Source organism: Mesoplodon mirus (assembly GCF_964341445.2).
Source record: "Mesoplodon mirus genome assembly, chromosome: X".
In the NCBI taxonomy this organism is placed as follows: Eukaryota; Metazoa; Chordata; class Mammalia; order Artiodactyla; family Ziphiidae; genus Mesoplodon; species Mesoplodon mirus.
Window position 1 is genome coordinate 35,447,957 of NC_138981.1, and position 21,646 is coordinate 35,469,602.

Consider the following 21,646-nt stretch of genomic DNA (forward strand, 5'->3'; position numbering starts at 1 on the left):
GAGCCATGCAGAAAGTCACAGTTGAGTACCTTTCCTTAAATATTAAAAAGTGAAAAACAATATTACTTTACTCACGGTCATAATTCTGCAGGTTGTCTCAAGTGCTTCATAGACAATAACCCAAAGAGTTCAGGCCTCTCCTTCTCTTTTCTCTTCTCTTGTTCCCTTTCGCTCCTCCAGTTTCTTCTTTTACCTCTCTATTCACTCTAGCTGTTGTACAACCACCCTGATGCAATTAGGGGTTACCATCCTACCCTTCTGTCTCCTTCATGTCCTAAAGACTGGATGGGAGTCAGAGAAAAAAAAAATGCTAAATCTGCCTATGGCATCTACCACATCTGACATACCTTTGTTCTGACCCTGTTTACCTACCTTGCCTAGAAAAATGTCATGTCCACCTGGGAATACTACAGTCATTCAAACATTTTGGTCTATGTGTTATGTTTTCTTTTCCCATGGTTGTATTAGGAGTGATTTGGGATGTGGTTGCCACTGTCAGGCTTTTTTTTCTAGTATCGTGGTTAAAAGTATAGCCAAATTGCTTGGGTTTTAAATCCCAACTGCATGGTTTCCTAACTGCATGACCTTGGCCAAGTAACTTAACTGCTCTGGGTCTCAGTTTCCTCATCTGTAAATTTAATCATAATAATAGAAACTACTTTATAGTGTTGAATTGTTAGTATCAAATTAATTTATTTATATACTGAATTTATGTATGTGTGTGTATGGGTGTCTTTGTGTGTAGACACACACATAGATATGTATCAACTCATATATACATATGTGTGTGTGTATATATGTACATACACATGTATTTACATGCACACATACATATCTTAGAAAATTGGCACAAAGTAAGCATTCTATAAATATCAGCTATCACAACTGTTATAATTTTTCTCAACAAGACTGTAAATGCTGCTCCAGTCTATCAAAAGATATCACATCTATTTAATGTTTTTTACCTAGCCCAAAGTCATGGCTAGTTGGGTGACTTTTTAAAAATTTCCACTTGATAACCAATCAGTCCAAAAATTAATTCACAGTGTAAAACACCATGAATTGTACTGTTATTTGCCTCTCAGCTGTAGAAATTAGTTTCATTTCCCACTATGTTTAGCTGTGATTGGATCATTGTAGACTTTTTTTCTGTCATTTTTTTGTGGTTAAAGATTTAAATTTGTTATGGAGACAAGCTTTACAGTTGACCAATGATTAGCTAATTTCTGATAATAGAAAAGGAAACAGGTTGCCCCAAGGCTGCTGTTTTCATTTCCTCATGGGAGGAAGAAGCATAGCAGAGAAGAAAGGCACACTCCCTGAGGCACTGAACTTCTGCCACCATGGGGAACTTGTTTGTGAATGAGGGCCTCTCCATCTTCGTCATTGTAAGTACGATGAGAATGAAATTACAAATTCTCTGACTTGTTTGGGTTCTCTTTGAAATGAAAATAGAGCAAAGCTTTTTTGTTTGTTTTGTATGAGAAATTGTGTTGAAACTGATTTATTATGTGAACATGCATCCATCTGTAAGCAGAGTGAGTCCATTCTTCCAAACTTATTAATGGAAAGAATGTATCTGGGGGCTCACTTCACCTAGTTTATTTATGGAGTTTTTAGGAGTAATAAATTAGCCAGCATTTCACAGTGGGAGTAGGAGACATTTCATGCTAATGATCCTTGTTTACTCAGAGGCAAATTTCTCTATTTTTTATGTAGTTATACCACCTAAAAATGGGCAATTGAAATTCTATACAGTTTTCCAAATAACAAATGCAAGACTGGCTCATGTATGGGAAATTGGCCTTTATTTCAGTAATTACACCAAATAATTGAAGTTCTCAATTTTTTTTTTTAAAAGTATCTTCTTTCCTCTGAGATAAACTTTAGTTATTTGTGAGGTTTTTAAAATTTTAAGGGAAGGGAATTGAAAAAAACTATCTAGACACGTATGTATAGCATATATATGATATATATTATATTTAGCTGTATATAAATCAATATAACCTGTCTTGAGAAACAATTTTTGTAAGTAAAGATATGGCTAATTTTCGAACAGACATGATGATTTCTTTAATTTTTAACATAACATAGATCAAGTATTTTTTTAAGATGGTGGTCTCAGCAAAGCAATCACAGACAACTGGGAAGATAGAAATGTGATTTATAAGTAGCTCTTCCAAATAGCCAATTAAAGTATTACCCAGATGTTAAAAAGAACACTTATGTATGAATTTTTTGAAATAATTCATCATGAAGTAAACATGACTCTTTGAGCTGTAGAGGCAGAGAGAAGTGAGTGACACAGATAAAATAAAAATCACAAATATTTTGTCATTAAAAAAAAATTAAGCCACATCAACACTCTAATGCAATACAGAATTGTTCTGAGGACTCCAAGCTGTTAAGTTGATTTCTTATCCCCATTTGAAGAACAGCTTACTCCTTTAAAAAATAAGTTCAAATATATACACTTTTAGCTCTTACCTCAGTTTTTCCTGGGAAGTGACCTCTATCTAAATTATACACTCATATACTTGAAAGTGAATCCACAGCTTGGAAGGCAAAAGTAAAAATGACAAGGTTAGGAAATGGAGAAGTGGTTTTAGTACCTTCTTCTTTATAAAGAGAGACTATTCTCAAGCATCGAAGGACATCAAATAGCCTCAAAGCACAGTTAAGAACAGATTGCTACTGTGGAGCTGAAGGTGGAGGACTGGGTAGAGTCATCATTTGATGCAGTCAGTGCTTGGGATGAAATGAGCAGTCACAATCTAGAAGGCTCTCCCTTTAAAAAAAAAAAAATCCCATGCCTCTCATTCTCTCATTCCCTCATTGATGCTGAATATTCCCTCTTTCAAAAGTGAAGCAAAACTTATCAAGTAGAATTAAAGCCTTGTCATTTTAGCTGATGAGACCTCCACTAGCTGGGGCGGGATGCTGTGTGGTGGAGAGAGAGAATCACACCTGTGAGAATCAAATGCAAAGTCCTGCTGGTGTGGGGGACAGCATAGGAACAGATTCCTTTCCCTTCTCTTTGTAAGAAGAGTCACCTGCTGTCATCTATCAATCTAAAAGGAGGAGAAAGACAGGAGGGGAGATAGACAGATAATAACTCGGCATACGGCCCAAGTAGCATAACAATCACGGGGGACAACACAGGGAGGAAAGTTTAGTTACAGAGAAGCGTAGTGATACTCTTGCAGGAAGGAGCTGGCTTTGTAACCACCTTAATCAAAGGCTGTACTTGGGGAAGTCCTGACCCTGGTCTGACTCTAAACTGCTGTGAAATCTACCTGTTGAAACATGAAAACTTCACTCAACCACTTCTGTTTGTGCAGCTGGTATGGCTGGGGATGAACGTCTTCCTCTTTGTCTGGTACTACCGGGTTTATGACATTCCAGATAAGTTCTTCTACACTCGAAAACTTCTTGGGGTAAGTATAAGTTCCATCTCCCGCAGTATTGACTGGCTCCCATGTCTAATCAGAGATTCTTGTTCCTATTCCTTTTAACGTTTTAAAGAAATATTCTGACCAACCCAAAGAGCACCATCGGCCTCACTGTCTCCACTGCAACCCCCTGAGCAAGAGTCTTTAGGCCTCCCAGTGTGGGACAGACAGAAGTGTGGCAGAGGGTCCCAGCAGCATCCTTCCCCTCCCAAGAACTACTGTGCTACTGTTTAGCTTGAAGGAGAAATCTAATACTGACTCCGGAATGGATGGCCAGGCTGGAAAGATCGATCCAGGGGTGACACAGGTGGTACAAGTGGAACTTCCTATATTCTCTACATCATCCGATTCCTACTAACTTTTGTGCGTGAAAAGCCCTGCTCCTAATGACATGTTATGAAATAATCTTCAGGAAATAAACCTCTCCCTACATATGGAGCCTTTGAGGAACTTGCCCAAAGATCACGTTCTTTGACTCGACTGGCAGAGCAAAGGCCCCTGACTTTTCTTGGGTCCAGTAACATTCTCAGTTTCCTTGAACTGCCAGGGCTCTTCTTCATCATAAATGAAAATAAGAAAATAAGTACAATTACGGCTGCCCCCAGAGGATATCATTTGTTACATCATACTGAAACCATTACTTAATAATACTAATTATAATATGTATTATACATCATATGCATAAATAATTATAACATATAATTACACTACATTATTATAATTGTTGTTAACTTATTCAGGTTGATACTGAAAAGGATGCTTTCCCTTTGCATTTTTGTCCTCCAAAATATGCAACTTCTTTAGGCATGACAAAGAACAATTATAATGCCAAAGCATTACACCATACGAACTTAGTTACTGTTGAGGTTAGTCTATGTGCTAAGAAAATCTTCTTTACAAAGACCTAATTTCTATACTGAACTCTAGTTAATGATATGCATACTTAAATATTTAGGAGGAAGTGGACCGATATCTGCAACTTACTTGGAAATGCATCAAAAATAAGATGCGTTGATGGATGGATAGAGGGATGGGTAGATGGATGGAGAGGTGAAGAGACATGTGCTAAAGCAACCATTGTAAAATGTAAAAGGTAGAATCTTGGAGATGAATCAACAGGTATTCATTGTGAAATTATTTCAAATTCTCTTTATGTTGGAAAATATTCATAATATTTATTTTAATCTGGCCCTTGCTCCCCACCCCAACATTTTATTCATTTATGATCAAGAAGAGCCCTGGCTCTCAAGGACCTTCCTTCCCAGATAACTTGATATCTCTTGAGTGTGGGCCTCATGCTGGGAAGCCTGGGGGAGTGGGTGTAGGCAAGCGGGACGGGCGGTGTCCTGGGCGCACAGGAGTCACCCTGCTTCTTATCCTGCCTTTTCCAGTCAGCGCTGGCACTGGCCAGGGCCCCTGCAGCCTGCCTGAATTTCAACTGCATGCTGATTCTGCTGCCCGTCTGTCGAAACCTGCTGTCTTTCCTCAGGGGTTCCAGTGCGGTAAGAACCAACATTTACAAAGTTTGAGTTCCTCAGAATTTCGAAGGCCATCAAGCTCAATGCCCCCCCCCCACTTTTTTAACATCTTTATTGGAGTATAATTGCTTTACAATGATGTGTTAGTTTCTGCTTTATAACAAAGTGAATCAGCTATATGTATACATATATCCCCATATCACCTCCCTCTTGCGTCTCCCTCCCACCTTCCCTATCCCACCCCTCTATGTGGTCACAGAGCACCAAGCTGATCTCACTGTGCTATGTGGCTACTTCCCACTAGTTATCTATTCTACGTTTCCTAGTGTATATATGTCCATGCCACTCTGTCACTTTGTTCCAGCTTACCCTTTCCCCTCCCCGTGTCCTCAAGTCCGTTCTCTATGTCTGCATCTTTATTCCTGGCCTGCCCCTAGGTTCTTCAGAACCATTTTTTTTTTAGATTCCATATATATGTGTTAGCATACGGTATTTGTTTTTCTCTTTCTGACTTACTTCACTCTGTATGACAGACTCTAGGTCCAACCACCTCACTACAAATAACTCAATTTCGTTCCTTTTTATGGCCGAGTAATATTCCATTGTATATATGTGCCACATCTTTATCCATTCATCTGTCGATGGGCACTTAGGTTGCTTCCATGTCCTGGCTATTGTAAATAGAGCCGCAATGAACATTGCGGTACATGACTCTTTTTGAATTATGGTTTTCTCAGGGTATATGTCCGGTGGTGGGATTGCTGGGTCGTATGGTAGTTCTATTTTTAGTTTTTTGAGGAACCTCCATACTGTTCTCCATAGTGGCTGTATCAATAGGAAAAGCAAACCAAGGGTTTGTGAGGATTCCAACCTCTGTACAATATTCACAAGCCAAGCAATGCTTGATTCTCTAGTTTGTTTTTATATTATTTGTTGGTGGAGCTCCCTGGGATAGCCATTTAACCTGGAACAGACATTAAAAACAAACAAACAAACAAAAAGAAAACAACAACCAATCAACATATACCTCAGCGATAGCAATAAAGTACATGTGCATGTACACACACAGACAGATATACATCATATGACATATATGTATATGTATATAAACAGAGATTTACAAGACTGACGTGAAATTTGGGAATTAATCTCACAGTGCCATGTTTTTCAAAATTTTTAAGTCAGAGAAAATCTCTTTTGTGGATAATATCCAAAGAAGATGGGATCAATGAGCTATGAGTCACTATGTAATGAATGTGACAGGTGTTATGTCCATGGAATTGAGGAGTTCAGAGCTTTCTAAATGCCCGGGCTCTTTCACCCTCACTTCAACAATCCAGAGAGCCCCTAATATACTATGCTAGAAGAAAAAAAGATTATGTAGGAAGAGCTTTTGTAATCTATAAAATGGTATACGAATTTCTTATTGATATTGTTATACAAAAATGAGAAAAGAGGAACTTGGAATCTGCACATGTACTCAAATTAATACGATACAAAGCAAAATATGATGGGTCCCACAAAATGTTACAAATAAGGAGCTACAGGGAATCCATCAAAGGAGGGGGAAATTATATCAGGTGGTGCAGGGGATGGAAAAAGGCTTCTTAGAGAAGGTGGCATCAGATATGGGCATATAAGGATAAAATAAGCCTGTATGAGATATAAAGGAGAGAGAAAGACATTCTACATGGAGAAAACGGTATGGGCAAAAGCACAGGAAATGGTGAGGAAGTCATATCCTTGAAATCCTGTGTGATCATGACTTGTGGCTTCTCTTTGGATGTGTTTGCCATTCCTGACCACACCATAGAGGGCAGCTCTTCCAAAGTTGGGGACTGATACCCTGATGGGACCCATTCCACTGCTCATTAGTGACTAGTAGCCTCTCTTTTTCCTTTTAATAAGATGTTCTTTTTATATTAACTAGGTTTTTTAAAAAATTACCTATTAAGTAGAGGTCATTTATAGTGGAGAGAAGCAAGCAATCTACTTTGATGGGAGTGTACGGATTTTAAAGGGCAGGTGTCTGAGGTCAGGCTGGAGCTTTGCTGGTAAACTAGGACCTTAAATGTATAGCTGAGATGTTAATACTTAATTGGTAATCGAAGACCAAGTGGGTGAAGGAAAGTGACCTAAACTGCCAATAACAAAACTTGCCTTGAGCTTTGCCTCATTTTCCCTAGTCTTACTAAATTCACATTGATCCTAAGGAGATTCTTTTTCTTTGAGAACTATACAATACTTGATTTACTAATATAGGGTTAGCAGGCTACAACTAACAGTAGACATTGATTACAAGGATTTCCAAAATCATCTTTTTAACCTAAGAAACCACAGAGGTAGAACTCCATTTGATTGAAAAGTTTTCTTTTTTTTTTAATTGAAGTATAGTTCATTTACAATGTTGTGTTAATTTATGCTGTACACCAAAGTGACTCAGTTATTCATATATATACATTCTTTTTTATATTCTTTTCCATTACAATTTATCACAGGACATTGAATATAGTTCCCTGTGCTATACAGTAGGACCTTGTTGTTCATCCATTCTGTATGTAATAGTTTGCATCTACTAACCCCAAACTCCCCCACACCCCTCCCCCTTGGCAACCACAGGTCTGTTCTCTGTTCTCTCTGTGAGTTTGTTTGTGCTTCGTAGATAGATTCAGCTGTGTCATATTTCAGATTCCACATATAAGTTATATCATATGGTATTTGTCTTTATTTCTGACTTCACTTAATAGGATCATCTCTAGGTCCATCCATGTTGCTGCAAATGGCATTATTTCATTCTTTTTATGGCTGAGTAGTATTCCATCGTATATATGTACCACATCTTCTTTATCCATTCATCTGTTGATGGACATTTAGGTTGTTTCCATGTCTTGGCTCTTGTGAATAGTGCTGCTATGAACATTGGTGTGCATGTATCTTTTTGAATTATAGTTTTGTCCAGATATATGCCCAGGAGTGGGACTGCTGGATCATATGGTAATTGAAAAGTTTTATTGATGAGCCACCTGTAAAGTACAACATCTGGTATATTGCAGGTGCCCAATGAACATTTGCTAAATGAAGTTCGGGAACTGTAGCTTTTTTATTGTCCCCCCACCCCCTGTTCAAATACTTTCTATTTAGAGGAAGTAAACCCTGAGAAACAGGCAGTGTTTTCGCCAGGACAGCCTGTTAAGAAATCCTTGTTACCTCACAGGCCCAAATTGCGATGCCATTGCACGGCCATGCCCCATGAGTGGCGCATGTTGTAATGGCCACTTTTAGGCTTCCTGTGGCCTAAAAGGAGGGAAGATCCTCATGAGGGTCTATAAAGACAGGGGTGAAATGAGGCTGCTCTTCAAATTGCAGAGAAACTCAACTCTCTAACCAGAGAGACCTGTATGTCAAAGAAAATATTTTTAAAAATTAGCAACAAGTAAGATTCTTTTACAGATGGGGTGTGTCCCTCCTCCAGATTTCCCAATCTGAAATGTTAACTGGGCCAAGAACCTTCTATTCTGATTGGGATTAAAATGAGTACACATGCTGTGACTGATGTTGGAAATTATAACGCCTGCCACTTATTGAGTCTTCCTAGACCTCACCTCGTGAAATCCGCATGTCAGGCCAGTGAGGTGGGGATGAAATTCATTGAGAGTGTTGGGATTCCAACCCAGGTGCTTGTGCCTCCAGAGCCTGTTCACTTTCCTACCTGCCACCTAAACTCAAAACTCTCTTGTGGTGGTCCTATGGTCTTAGAAAGTCCATCATGTATATATGAATATTCGGGTAGGCTGAATAACCTAGGCTAGAAGTGACAGGGGTGTTGTAAGTTCAAGGATTTATTAGTAGGCCTTTATGCAAACTTAACAGTCACAGAACTTCAGTTTCTAGTGGTCTTAATCCTTTAGACTTGGCTTTATAATCCTTCTGGTTAGCTGGAGAAAGAAAACCGCAGGGTTGGCCCACCCCAGGAAAAATAGGGGTAAAGACTCTGAGCCCGCTCTGTTGAGGGAAATGGGGAATGGTGGGACTCAGCATACAGAAGTCCCCAAAGAAGCCTTCATAACCTCAACTTGGATGGAAGTTCTAGTCTGAAGATCAGAAAGAAACAGGAAGGCAAGAGAGTGAGCTCTTTTCTATAACCTTATATAGCCTGGGAGTCAGAGGCCCTCGATGTAGCTCTGTATCTGACCATGTGGTCCAGGGCAAGGCTCTTGGACTTCCTGTCTCATAGTTGTTGTTTTTCTTTTTGTTGTTTTTAGCTAAAAAGCTGGTGAGATAATGCAAGTGTAAGAATGAATATGAATGATATTCTAAAAGTGTGTTAATGGACTAAGCCTGTCAACTAATGAGTTGTCAGTTAACAAATATTTGTTGAGGGCTTCCCTGGTGGCGCCAGTGGTTGAGAGTCCGCCTGCCGATGCAGGGGACACGGGTTCGTGCCCCGGTTTGGGAAGATCCCACATGCCACGGAGCGCTAGGCCCGTGAGCCATGGCCGCTGAGCCTGCGCTTCCGGAGCCTGTGCTCCGCAACAGGAGAGGCCACAACAGTGAGAGGCCCGAGTACCGCAAAAAAAAAAAAAAAAATTTGTTGAGTGTCATCTATATGCTAAGCACAGCAGACATAGAGTGAGTAGAGAGTAAGACATGGATGAGCCATGAGCTCAGGGAGCTTAGAGTTTTATGGAAGAGATAGAAGATAGACATGTATTTTCAAAATTATAGACAGTGCTGTACAAATCCAATGGTGTTCTTCATATTTATCGCATATTCTACTGCCACCAGGTTTCAACATTACTATCAGTTTCTTTGCCTGAGTTCTGTAGATTCAAGGCTGGCTTTTGCAATTTCTCTCAAACTGCGTATAAATATCTACTTCAGATTCATTCATGGCACTTGTGGCGAGACCAGGTGTACATAAAATAGAACTTTAAAGTTTCCATGACACTCATGTTACAGAAGCTAATGTTTTGCCCCATTAAATATGCACTTCTTTGTTCCATTTCTCAATGTTTTGAATTTTTTTGCTCTCACAGTTTGAATCGAGCATAGCAAGCTGCCGAGATAACTCAGTAATCTCCCTTGCACTTGAATGTTAGCTTATTGAGATTGGGCAAGGCTCTAGTTGAGAGTAACAGAGGAACTTCCCTTTAGAAGTCAATAGCAAAAAGGAGAGCAGTTGTTTGGTGAGGAAGCTGTTGTGCATGATGGCAGCTTGGGTCATTAGTAGGTGGCTGGCGGTAATTCCCAAGTGACTCAAAAGCATAAAAATGGTTTCTGCATGGTAGGGAGGGAGAAAAAAGCCCTGGGCAGTCACAGGCAGCAAAGCCCTCCCTTTCTACCCCACCAACCAGCCATCTTGCCCCCTTGTCAGGAAATGAGGAAATTATATCTGGAAGCCCCGTATAATCATGGCTTACGGCTTCTCTTTGGATGTGTTTGCCATTCCTGACCACACTATAGAGGGTGGCTTGGAAAAATGAGGGATTGGTGCCCTGGTATGACCTTAGTTAGTTCTACTAACTCATTAGTGACTAAGAGTCTCCGTTTTTTCTTCTAATAAGATGTATGTATTTCATACTAAATAGCATTTTTTTAAACCGCCTATTAAGATCAGACTATTACTGAATGGACCTTGTGTTTCCCAAGCACATCTCTCCATTTTTCTGGCACTCAGTTAACTTTTCTCTAACAGTTTGTTGCTCAAGCTGATAAGAGGCATTGAAATCTATTGTTTCATATTTTTGATGATCCATGTTGATGATGATAAAGGGTAGAACTATGGAGACAGTGTAGAGACTAGGACAAAACCACATTCCTTTTCTTCAAATTCAGCATGCAGGAGCAAGTATCTTTTCCCCCAAAAGTTTCAAAACAGTTTGTCTGGAAGTAGAAAAGAAAATCGTTTGGCATGTATAGATATGTGGGTAAATACATCTCTATAGGTTTAGAATAATTGTCTTGGGTTCTAGGACAGTGAAAATGTCATTTAACCAAATAGTTATGAAAGGATTGTTAAAAATACATGGTATATTGCTCTGCACACAAGATGCTTACCCTCTAGCTGGGGAGCCGTGCCATACTAGCTGAAAAGTTAAATAATGATACCAAAAAAAAAAATCGAGTGTTTATTAAATACCTCTCAATGAATCTATGAAACAGACCTACGAGGGAATAATTATGATAAATATATAGGTGAGAAAGCTGGAAACTGAGCATATTGTTCAATGTCACACAGCTAGGTGGTAGGGTTGGGGTCCAACACAGATATATCTGATGGCAAATTGCTTTCTGACCCTACTAATTCCCATTCTCTCATTCTTAGGACTCCAATTGCGTCTGTCACGCCAATGAGGACTGTATTAAATGGTCTATTTCTGTGTAACAAATTTCCACAAACTTAGAGGCTTAAAACAACTCCTGTTTACTAGTTCACAGCTGTGCAGAAGTCCAGCATCCTGTTGCTCAGGGTGTCACAAAGCTGACATCAAGGCGTCAACTGGGCTGAATACTCATATGCAAACTCTGGGTAAAATCTTCCAAGCTCATTCTTGTTGGCAAAATTCAGTCTCTGGCAGCTGCAGGACTAAGGTCCCTGTCTCTTGCTGACAGTTACTCTGGGGCTGCTCTCAGATCCGAGGTGTATTCCTTGCCATGTGGCCCCTTCCATCTTTAAGCCAGCAGCAGCGTATCAAATACTTCTTGCACCTAAGATTTCTTTTAGACCCAGATTTAAAGGGCTCGTGTGATTGGGTCAGGCCCACCCAGATAACCTCTCTCTTAAGGTCAATTTGGGATTTTCATTAACTCTGCAAAATCCCTTTTTCCATATAATGTAACAAAATCACAGGATTGTCATCCTATCATAGTCATAGGTCAGGTCTCACCCACACTCAAGGGGAGGAGATTAGATAAGGTCATTGGGCATCATCTTACAATTCTGCCTACCACAAGGACTCTGCGAAGCTGTGGAGGAACCTAGCAATCAGGAAACAGGAAAAAGATATGTCCTTAAAATTGTAAAAACTACAAAGGAGTAAAACAATGTACGGCGCTTGAAATAAACACAAAAGACAATGAGGCTATAAAAGAAAACAGGACAGTCAATTCTTCACCAACAGAAGTGTAAAAGAAGTGATTTCAACCAGGAAACCCTTATTTTGAGAGCCTGAGTCACTGGTGAACAATTTGTTGTAGCTGCTGCTGGTAGGGTTCCACCCGTATTCCCTCTGCACTGTCAGTTCCAGTACATGGGGCAGCTGTCTTCTGCCAGCTCAGGTCATTCTCTGCCTGAGGATTTTCTTTCAGCCCTCTCCTGGGGCAAGCCGGAAATGCCAGGGAGTTGATGCCCTGGGAAGAGCCTTCAGCCAACGATGGATAGGAGTTGGTAGAGACTACCCAAGTTTCCTAACCCCTCAGGTAACAAACCTCTGGGGGTGTATCCTACACAGTCTCCCAGAGTTCCCTGTTCGGAGAGCCCGCTGATAAGATATGGTAGTGGTAGTTGATGTGCTAATACACCCTTTATTGGTTTCCTTCCCTTCCCAAACTTACTCCCTCTAACCTCACTTTCCAGATAGAGTACGTTCACTTAACTTCTTGTCTTGGTTTTTAGACATGGAGAATAATAGTGACTGTATCTTTACATTTGGTTTGATGGAAAAGGGAATGAACCTCGAAGACAAATAGTCCTGGATCCCAGCCAATGTGAGAGTTAGCTTTAGTTTTGTTATCTGTAAAATAAGGACAGTAATACTTATCTGGTTACCTGAAATGAGGCAATGATTATGGGTAAACTGCCTGGCTCACAGAAGGCACTCAATAAAGCCAAATGTTTTTTCCTTTCTCTGAAGTCCTCAGTGTCTTCCTTACTGGTATTTCTGCAGTTCCAGGAACCTGCTTTCATGATCCAAACAGCCTGTCCTCCCTAGATGTAGCTAACTCAGAGATAGTGGAGTAAGCACAATTTTCTATGCAATTCTATTTTTTCTATAAAACCAGAACATTTTATTAAAAATAAGTAAGCCAAATATTTAACACCCCTGTATTAAAATTGAATATGTTTGGAACCAGGTATTTAAAATACCTGAGCTTTTTGTTTTGTTTTGGGGGTTTTTTGCACTTCACTCTGTTCTCCTTAAAAGTTTTCTGAATCTCTATGGCAGTACATCTAGCCTTGGAAACAAAGCATCCAGAGCGAGCACTTGACCACTTTTCAGGAGAACAAAGCTCTGGCTGATTCAACCAGAAACCAGGTTTCTCTACTTTGGGCATTGACATGAATCCAGATTCAAACCCACATCTTCTAACATATGTCGGTAGGACAATTACACTAACCAATTGGCCAAAATGCCATTTTAATGCCAAGGTAATCATAAAAGGTATGAAATATCAGAATGTTGATATCTCTGGCATCAGAGAGCCTGGGTTTAGACCCCAGCTCTGTCACTTATTAACTATGCAACCTAAGGGAAGGTAACTTCTCTATGCCTTTGTTTCCTCATCTGTCATGTGGTGATAATAATGGTACCTCCCACATAGGATTAATGTAAGAATGAAATTAGTCGATGCATGTAAAACACTTAAAGCAGCTCCTAGGGACTTCCCTGGCAGTCCAGTGGTTAAGACTCTGCGCTTCCACTGCAGGGGGTGCAGGTCCGATCCCTGGTCAGGGAACTAAGATCCCGCGTGCTGCGCGGTGTGGTCAAAAATTTTAAAAACAATCAAAAAAAACACTTAAAGCAGCTCCTTGCACAAGTTCTTTTTAAGTACTATTATTATTTTTGCTATGATTATTTTGTTAATGATCTCCCTTGTTATGTTGTCTCTATCAACATATGCAGGTGGACACTTTTTTTCTCCTCTCATAGTGTCTATGTCCTGGAAGGGTGCTATTCTAAAACTATTCACTTGTTCTAGAACTGTTCACTTGTCTGTGTCCCCATGGACCTTCAGGTCTTTGAGGGCAGCCTTGTCCTTTTAAAATTTCTATATCCCCTTGTTATTGAATAAATTAATCTGAATTAGAAACTATATAGTTAGATGTTTTCTGTCCAAATTCATATTTTATACAGTTAAGCAATGGATTCCATGAGAGGCTTTTTATGTTAATAGTACGAGAACCTAAAACATTGGTTAAGCCAGCCATGCCACTTATTGGCTGTTTGACCTTGGGAAGATGACTACATCTATCTGAGCCTCAGTGTTCTCATCTGTCAAATGGGTAGAATGATGTAGTTTTTAGGATGGTCATAAGAATTAAATGAGATGATATGTGTCTAATGGCTGGCACAGAGAAAACTTTCTTGTTAACAATTACGATTTCATTCTTTTCCCTTTAATCCAAAGTGCTGCTCAACAAGAATTCGAAGACAACTGGACAGGAACCTCACCTTTCATAAAATGGTGGCATGGATGATTGCACTTCACACTGGTATGTTCATTAAGATATTTGAGATTGCAAAGAAAACTTGGAACCAGAGTGTTCCCTCTAAGATTTTTTTTTTTTTTTTTTTTTTTTGCGGTACGCGGGCCTCTCACTGTTGTGGCCTCTCCCGTCGCGGAGCACAGGCTCCGGGCGCGCAGGCTCAGCGGCCATGGCTCACGGGCCCAGCCGCTCCGCGGCATGTGGGATCCTCCCGGACCGGGGCACGAACCCACATCGCCTGCATCGGCAGGCAGACTCTCAACCACTGCGCCACCAGGGAAGCCCCTAAGATATTTTTAAAATCAGGGATCAGCCTTTGCAGGTAGATTAGGTGGTGATTGGACATGTATATTTTGAATGAGTTCTGTGAAAAAATATTTGCCACTCTTTCTGCCATCCCAACACTAGGATTTATTCCTTCAGGTCTTAAAACTTTTTTCCCTTAGGCTCTTCTGGTAAAATCCCAGTGTATTCACCCTTTTACACACTTTTTAACATCAAAATTGTTTGTTAGTCCACATATGAGAGCTTTTATTCATTCATCTTTTTTTTTTTTTTTTTTTTTTTTTTGCGGTACACGGGCCTCTCACTGTTGTGGCCTCTCCCGTTGCGGAGCACAGGCTCCGGACGCGCAGGCTCAGCGGCCATGGCTCACGGGCCTAGCCGCTCCGCGGCATGTGGGATCGTCCCGGACCGCGGCACGAACCCGTGTCCCCTGCATCGGCAGGCGGACTCTCAACCACTGCGCCACCACGGAAGCCCTATTCATTCATCTTTTAAATACTTGGTTGAACATGTAGATTCATGGATTTCTTGCAATAACCCTACAAGGGCCATAGCCCATAAGTTGAGAATTTCTTAAGATAGCCTTTATTAACTAAACACTTTCTTTTTATTATTGTTTGTATATATGCATATATATATACATATGTATATATGATAGTATTCATGTGTTTATGTGTATTTTGTGTTATTATTATAATTATTAAGGTGGTGGTGTTGGTGTAAGAAGGGATCCTTATCAAATCTCCACTAACTTATCGTAGAGCCAGGGGCTGCAGCCAGAAACCCAGCTACAAATAAAATTGTACACACACTTCACCCTCTTTGTTTCTCTTCTCTGCCCTCTTCAGCGATTCACACCATTGCACATCTATTTAATGTGGAGTGGTGTGTCAATGCCCGAGTCAACAATTCTGACTCTTATTCAATAGCACTGTCTGACATTGGAGATAAGCCTGGTGAAACTTACCTCAATTTTGCTCGACAAAGAATTAAGGTAAGCCTCTTATTTCCTTATTCAGATGTTCTCTAGACATTAAAACTGAGGATTAGATTTCAGTGAGTGAAGAATTCTACTTGGTCAGAACAATGACAATGACAAAAGTTGACTAACTATCAGAGGGACAGTTCTGTAGGTTCTAAGAATGTGGCCACAGAGAAAATGTCTCCCACACTCCTGATCCCATATGTAGAGGGTCACCAGTTTCTTAAAGTCACCTGTAAGAATGTGTATACGTGGAGCCTGGAGTAACACAGGCTTATCCATGGCAATGCCCAACAGTCAAAGAAAGCCAGGAACATAGTCTAGTCAAACAAAGTTGGGTTTATTACTTACTGCAGCAAAGAGACCTCACACTATGAGGAAGTCTGGGGCATCTCAGGAGGGTGTTGAGAAAGGCTTGCTGTGGGACTTGTGTTAGATGATTCAGGAGGGGTTTCAGGAAGCAAGCATTTGCTCTGGATCAGGTATGGTCAGGAATTGGGGACAGTTCCAGCATTGGATATCTTAATAATTTTTTTCTAGGAGGCAGAAGAATGGGGTTAAATCTGTAATAGGTCAAGAAGCAGCAGTCACCCATGTCTTTGTCTTGGCTCAGATAAGATTTCAGAGTGGTCTCGTTTTTGTGTCAGTCCATCACAGTGACAGAATGACCTTGTCTGATGTTGGTGTTCTATGAAATTGTTTATGTGAAATAGGGAACCCTCTGGCTGAAGTGTTAATACCAGCTCAGGCACCAGCTGACATCTGTCAGCAATGCTTTTCCTCTTTCTTGTCTATAACATCTGAGAGGTGGCCTATGTCTGCTAATTGCTCCAGGGGCAGCCATTTGGGGAATCCTCAGGCAAGGACTTTTTCCCTTCCAGCAGTTGCTGAGGCTTTCTACACTCAGAGGGAGAAACTCTAAGTCATCTTCATGTGCCCAATGGTTTGGGAGGATAGCCGAATCACATCACTCACTATACACCGAATTCCAAACATGTTTCCTTGTCTGTTTAGAATAGATTACAAGAAAAGTTCCATGATTTTGTAGAACTAATTATCCTCAGGCTGATATAAAAAAATTTGCCTGGTCTATTTAGGGACAGAATTAAACCGCATCAAATAAAAGAGAAATTCTTTTTCTATAATGTCTTGGATAATTTTTCTTTTACTTGTTCATTGTACAAGGATACGTAAGGGTGGCAGTGTGAACATATCAAGTGAGCTGACACTGCAGTGCTGTGCCCAGATCTCTTCAGATCACTTTTACTATGTCTGTGCTCCCCTACCCTTCTGTGTGCTTTCACTTTCAATTTCCTGTATTTGCTTTTGTTCCTCAAAGGACTGCCCTGGGGCTACTGGAGTCCCTTTGCCCAAAGTCCCTTTGCCCATATCTGAAAGGGCCTGGATAGCTATCTCTCTGAGCAGCTCTTAACCAATAACTGATGGGTGCAGGCCATGAAAACCCAGCTTCCTTGCCTTGAGTCAGGATAAACTCGTAAGGTGTAATTTACCCTCCACAGTTCCCCTGCAGCATCAGGCTGAAGATTTGGCCTGAGATCACCCTCTTACCTGACTTGTTCCTCTTTCCTATCCTATTAACCATTCCTTTACCAGCTTCTTCTGGAGCACATTCTTTATAAATCCTCATCTCAGGATCTGCTTTGGAGGAACCCAGCCTAAGATGTTAGGCATGCACAGAATACATTTACAAACTAAGCACTATGACACTTTTCAAATCAAAGGGAAACAGAGCTTCAGAGCCTTTTAGGACATATAGTTGATACTTTATTTGATACTCCCTTAGAACTATTTCTGTGTATCAATTGATATTTCCTATGATACCTCAACCATGTAAGACTTTTTTAATTTGGAAATGTCTATTCCAATTCTATACCACTCTGTTGGGGGGATGGTTAGGATAATCTAAAGGGGGGATGAAAATGCCTATTGCCTTATTCACTGGACACTTTATAAATAGGGAGCCCTGCATTTGAGAGCCTACAAATAATATGTGTGTGTGTGTTTTACAGAATCCTGAAGGAGGCCTGTACGTGGCTGTGACTAAGTTGGCAGGCATCACTGGAGTTGTCATCACACTCTGCCTCATATTAATTATCACCTCCTCCACCAAAACCATCAGGAGGTCTTACTTTGAAGTGTTTTGGTACACACACCATCTCTTTGTGATCTTCTTCATTGGTCTCGCTATCCATGGAGCTCAGTGAGTATTTAAACTCCAAGGCCAAGTATTTTATGTCCATCAGTTTCCAGATGTGATGCTCTGTTAGAGGCACAGTGACCTCCCTGTCTTTGTGTGGTCAGCCTGTCTGCTGAGGGAATATGAGGGGAAAACAGAAGTCACTTTGATAGAAACCACTCAGCACCACTTTAGTTTCTGGTACCTGACTCATAACTATTCATAGTGCGGTTATTTATAGCAAGCTTGGAAAATACACCAAAGTTTTGAATATCTTTGCAAGCATATAGAAAGCACGCTGAGAGTGCTGGCAGGGTCTTGGATGTCTGCAATGATGTTTCCTGTGGCTTAATCCCTAGAAAATTAGACAAACTCCCAAACCAGAGAGGTTAATGATTAATCAAGTGAAAGGGTTTGCTGTCGTTCGATGAGTTTTTTTGTTTGTTTAATTTTATTTATTTTTGGCTGCGTTGGGTGTTCGTTGCTGCACATGGGCTTTCTCTAGTGGTGAGCGGGAGCTACTCTTCCTTGCAGTGCGCGGGCTTCTCATTGCAGTCGGTGGCTTCTCTCGTTGCAGAGCACGAGCTGTAGGGCTCAGGGCTTCAGTAGTTGTGGCTTGCGGGCTCTAGAGCGCAAGCTCAGTAGTTGTGGTACACGGGCTTAGTTGCTGCACAGCATATGGGATCTTCCCGGACCAGGGCTCGAACCCGTGTCCCCTGCATTGGCAGGCAGATTCTTATCCACTGAGCCACCAGGGAAGTCCCCGTTCAATGAGTTTTGATTCAAGCCAATCATTCACTGATTGCCTACTGTGTATGAGGACCTATCTCAGGCACTGTGGGGAATACTAGAAGGAGAAATACATGGTTATTGCCTTCAAGCATCCTAACATAATAAAGGGAAAAGCTAGCTTCTATTGAGCATTTGTTACAGACATGAAATGTTTCTTTTAATCTCCAAAAGGTAGAGATGCCCTTACTATCCCCATTTCCAGGGGAAATTGTAGACAAGGAAACAGACTAAAAAAGGTAAAGTGTGTAGCCAAGCCGCTACCAGTTTATCCGTGGCATAGCTGGGGTTGGAGACCAGATGGGCTGAGGCAGGCCATGATGAATGCTCTCATAGAGACACACGGTGCCTGGATGTGTGGTTGGGAGAGTTTGCCTTATTGGGACCCTTCTTTCATACCAGGCTTCCTTTTTCTACTCTTTCACACTAGCTGATTCTCCCACCTGCACGCAAAAGCAGGCCTGGGAAGTTCCCCGGTGGGTATGGGGCTCCAGATAACTAAGGGTGGAGGAAGTAGGTGTCAAGGCTCAATGACTCTGGTCTGAGTCAAGTCAGCCTAGAAGTGGCTGAGACCTGAAAAGGGGAAGAGTGGAGAGAAGCAGCCTGTGGCAACCCCTCATGTGCTTTCTTTTTTTAAAATTTATTTTATTGAAGTATAGTTGATGTACAATGTTATGTTAGTTTCAGGTGTACAGCAAAGTGACTCAGTTATACATATCCATTCTTTTTCATATTCTTTTCCATTATAGGTTAGTACAGGATACTGAATATTGTTCCCTGTCCTGATGAAGTGCATTCTTCATCAACTTGCTGACCCTGACGCCTGGTCATCTCTTTCTAAGCACTGAAAAATCTGTGTAGACACTCTCTTAACTCTCCTAAAAGCATTTGAGTATCTTTAAATGGGACTCGGTCATCATCCAGCTGTTTCAGAAAATCCTAGAGAAAAAAAAAAAAAAAAACTGAATTTCTTCCCCTCCCTAGCTTAGTAATTCCACCACTTTACGTTTGTATAGTTTCATAGATATGTATTTTCCTCTGGAGCAGGCAGAGGAGATATATGTACCCCGTTCTCCATCTGAGGAGAATCTGCTACTTATGCTGGTTGGCTGATTGCTCGGTCTCCTGGCTAGGTAGCAGCTGAACTGGGATTAAAAGCCAGGTTTTCTGACTTCCGGTCCTGGCATTGAGAAGAGAAGGAGAAAATCAGATTTTTTTTTCTATCACTTACTCCCCAAGTGAACTTGAGCATTAAGAACTTTAATAGTTATCATTTGTTGGACGCTGACTTTGTGTCTGGCGTTTTATATGCATCATGCCAATTGATTACTAAAACGGACTTCTAATGAGGTACTTATACGTATCTTATAGCTGAAGAAACTGAGGCTCAAAAGAAGTTAAATAACTTGCCCAAGGCCACCAAATTAGCAAGGGGTGGACGTGGGATGTGAAACCAAGGCTGTCTGGCTTGGGTCCAGAATTGCTTTCACCAAATCATTCTGCTTCTAATTACCTGGTCTCTCTAAGCCTCAGTGTCCTCATACGTAAAATGAGAGTTCTAATACTTACATTTCAGGCCTGTTATGAGAATTACCTGAAATAATTTGTGTACAGTGCCTTTCCCAGGCTTGGCACATTATAGATGCTCAATACATGGTAATTCTCTTCCCCAAGACCTAAGGATAGAAAGCAATGGTTAATGACCTTGAATTAAAACATCCTCTGAATATACCAACTGGCATAATAAATTTTAGGTCCCCCAAACAAACTTTTACAAAGGGCCTTCTGTGTCTCTTCTTATTATATATTCTGAAGACCTTGTCATTTATGTTCCTTGAGGTCAGGGACATGACTTACTCAACTTTGTGCCTCCCTCCCTCTGTTCCCACTCAACCTGCATTGTCTTATGTTTTAGTAGTTGCTCAATTAATATTTATTGAATTGAAGTGAATGGGCTCCAAGCACTTCCAGGGACACACCATCAGCGTTGATGTCTGTGAGAATGGCATAATCTCTACAAAATTAAGTCGTCTTAAGTGGATTTCAACATTTTGGTTGAATTTAGACAATTTTGAAACAACAAATACAGGATTTGTACTAAGCCTCAGGGCTACTGTATGTGGTTGTATGGGTTTTCAACTACATAAGGGTGCCTGGCCAAGGGGAAAGAAATTAGCCCATGCTCTGCTGGCCAAGCTCCTGCCTCTAGGACTGTCCTCAAAGAGGGGGCATCTTGTTCTAATTTGCACAACAGTACTGTATGGGCCAGCGGTTGCTCTGTTGGATTTGCAGTCTTTCTCTTTTTATTTGTTTGTTTATAAATGAGAATAATACTTGAAACAGAAGCACAAATATTGCCTTTCAGAAAACATGTATTGATGATCCAAAACTTACCCTCTATAATGTTACATATAAATATCCTTTGTGTCACTGTACATATTTTTTTTCTTTTTCTTTTCTTTTTTTTTGGCCACGTTGCACGGCATGTGGGATGTGGGATCTCAGCTCCCCGACCAGGGATCGAACCCGCAACCCCTGCAGTGGAAGCGTGGAATCTTAACCACTGGCTCGCCAGGGAAGTCCCCATATTTTTTTTTTCTATTGCTAAAGATCATGCATTTTCTTTCCCTTCCTCTAATCTATTTGGAGGGGGCAAGAAGTATTACTTTTAAGTGAAAAGTATAGGACCCATATGAGAATACTAATAAAAATATGTCAGAATCTCAGAAAACTAAGAATTTAATCTCTTGTTTCTAAATGGTCTGGACTTACATTTCCTCCTCAGGCGAATTGTACGTGGGCAGACCGCAGAAAGTTTGTCGAAACACAAGCCAAGAGAATGTTATCAAAACATCTCACAATGGGGAAAAATACAGGACTGCCCAATCCCACAGTTCTCTGGGAACCCTCCTATGGTATGTACAATTCATTGTAGCTATTATAGTTTCCTTACCAACAATCTTCAAACTGTGCCTAAGAAAGAGATACAAATGTCATAGAGTTGTCCGTTATGAATGTCATGGAACTGCTAGGATG

At 40.7% G+C, this 21,646-nt stretch overlaps 1 protein-coding gene across 1 annotated transcript in view; it reads left to right on the forward strand.

The window, feature by feature from the left end:
• The first annotated feature begins 1,333 nt into the window (after positions 1-1,333).
• The window catches only part of CYBB (cytochrome b-245 beta chain), a 34,730-nt gene continuing 14,417 nt past the window's right edge, over positions 1,334-21,646 (forward strand). Inside the window, exons 1-7 of the mRNA XM_082609847.1 lie at positions 1,334-1,388; positions 3,342-3,437; positions 4,844-4,954; positions 14,279-14,363; positions 15,491-15,636; positions 17,655-17,845; positions 21,396-21,525. Coding sequence (XP_082465973.1) covers positions 1,344-1,388; positions 3,342-3,437; positions 4,844-4,954; positions 14,279-14,363; positions 15,491-15,636; positions 17,655-17,845; positions 21,396-21,525 — 804 coding nt within the window. The 5' untranslated portion in view covers positions 1,334-1,343. The remainder of the gene's footprint in view (positions 1,389-3,341; positions 3,438-4,843; positions 4,955-14,278; positions 14,364-15,490; positions 15,637-17,654; positions 17,846-21,395; positions 21,526-21,646) is intronic.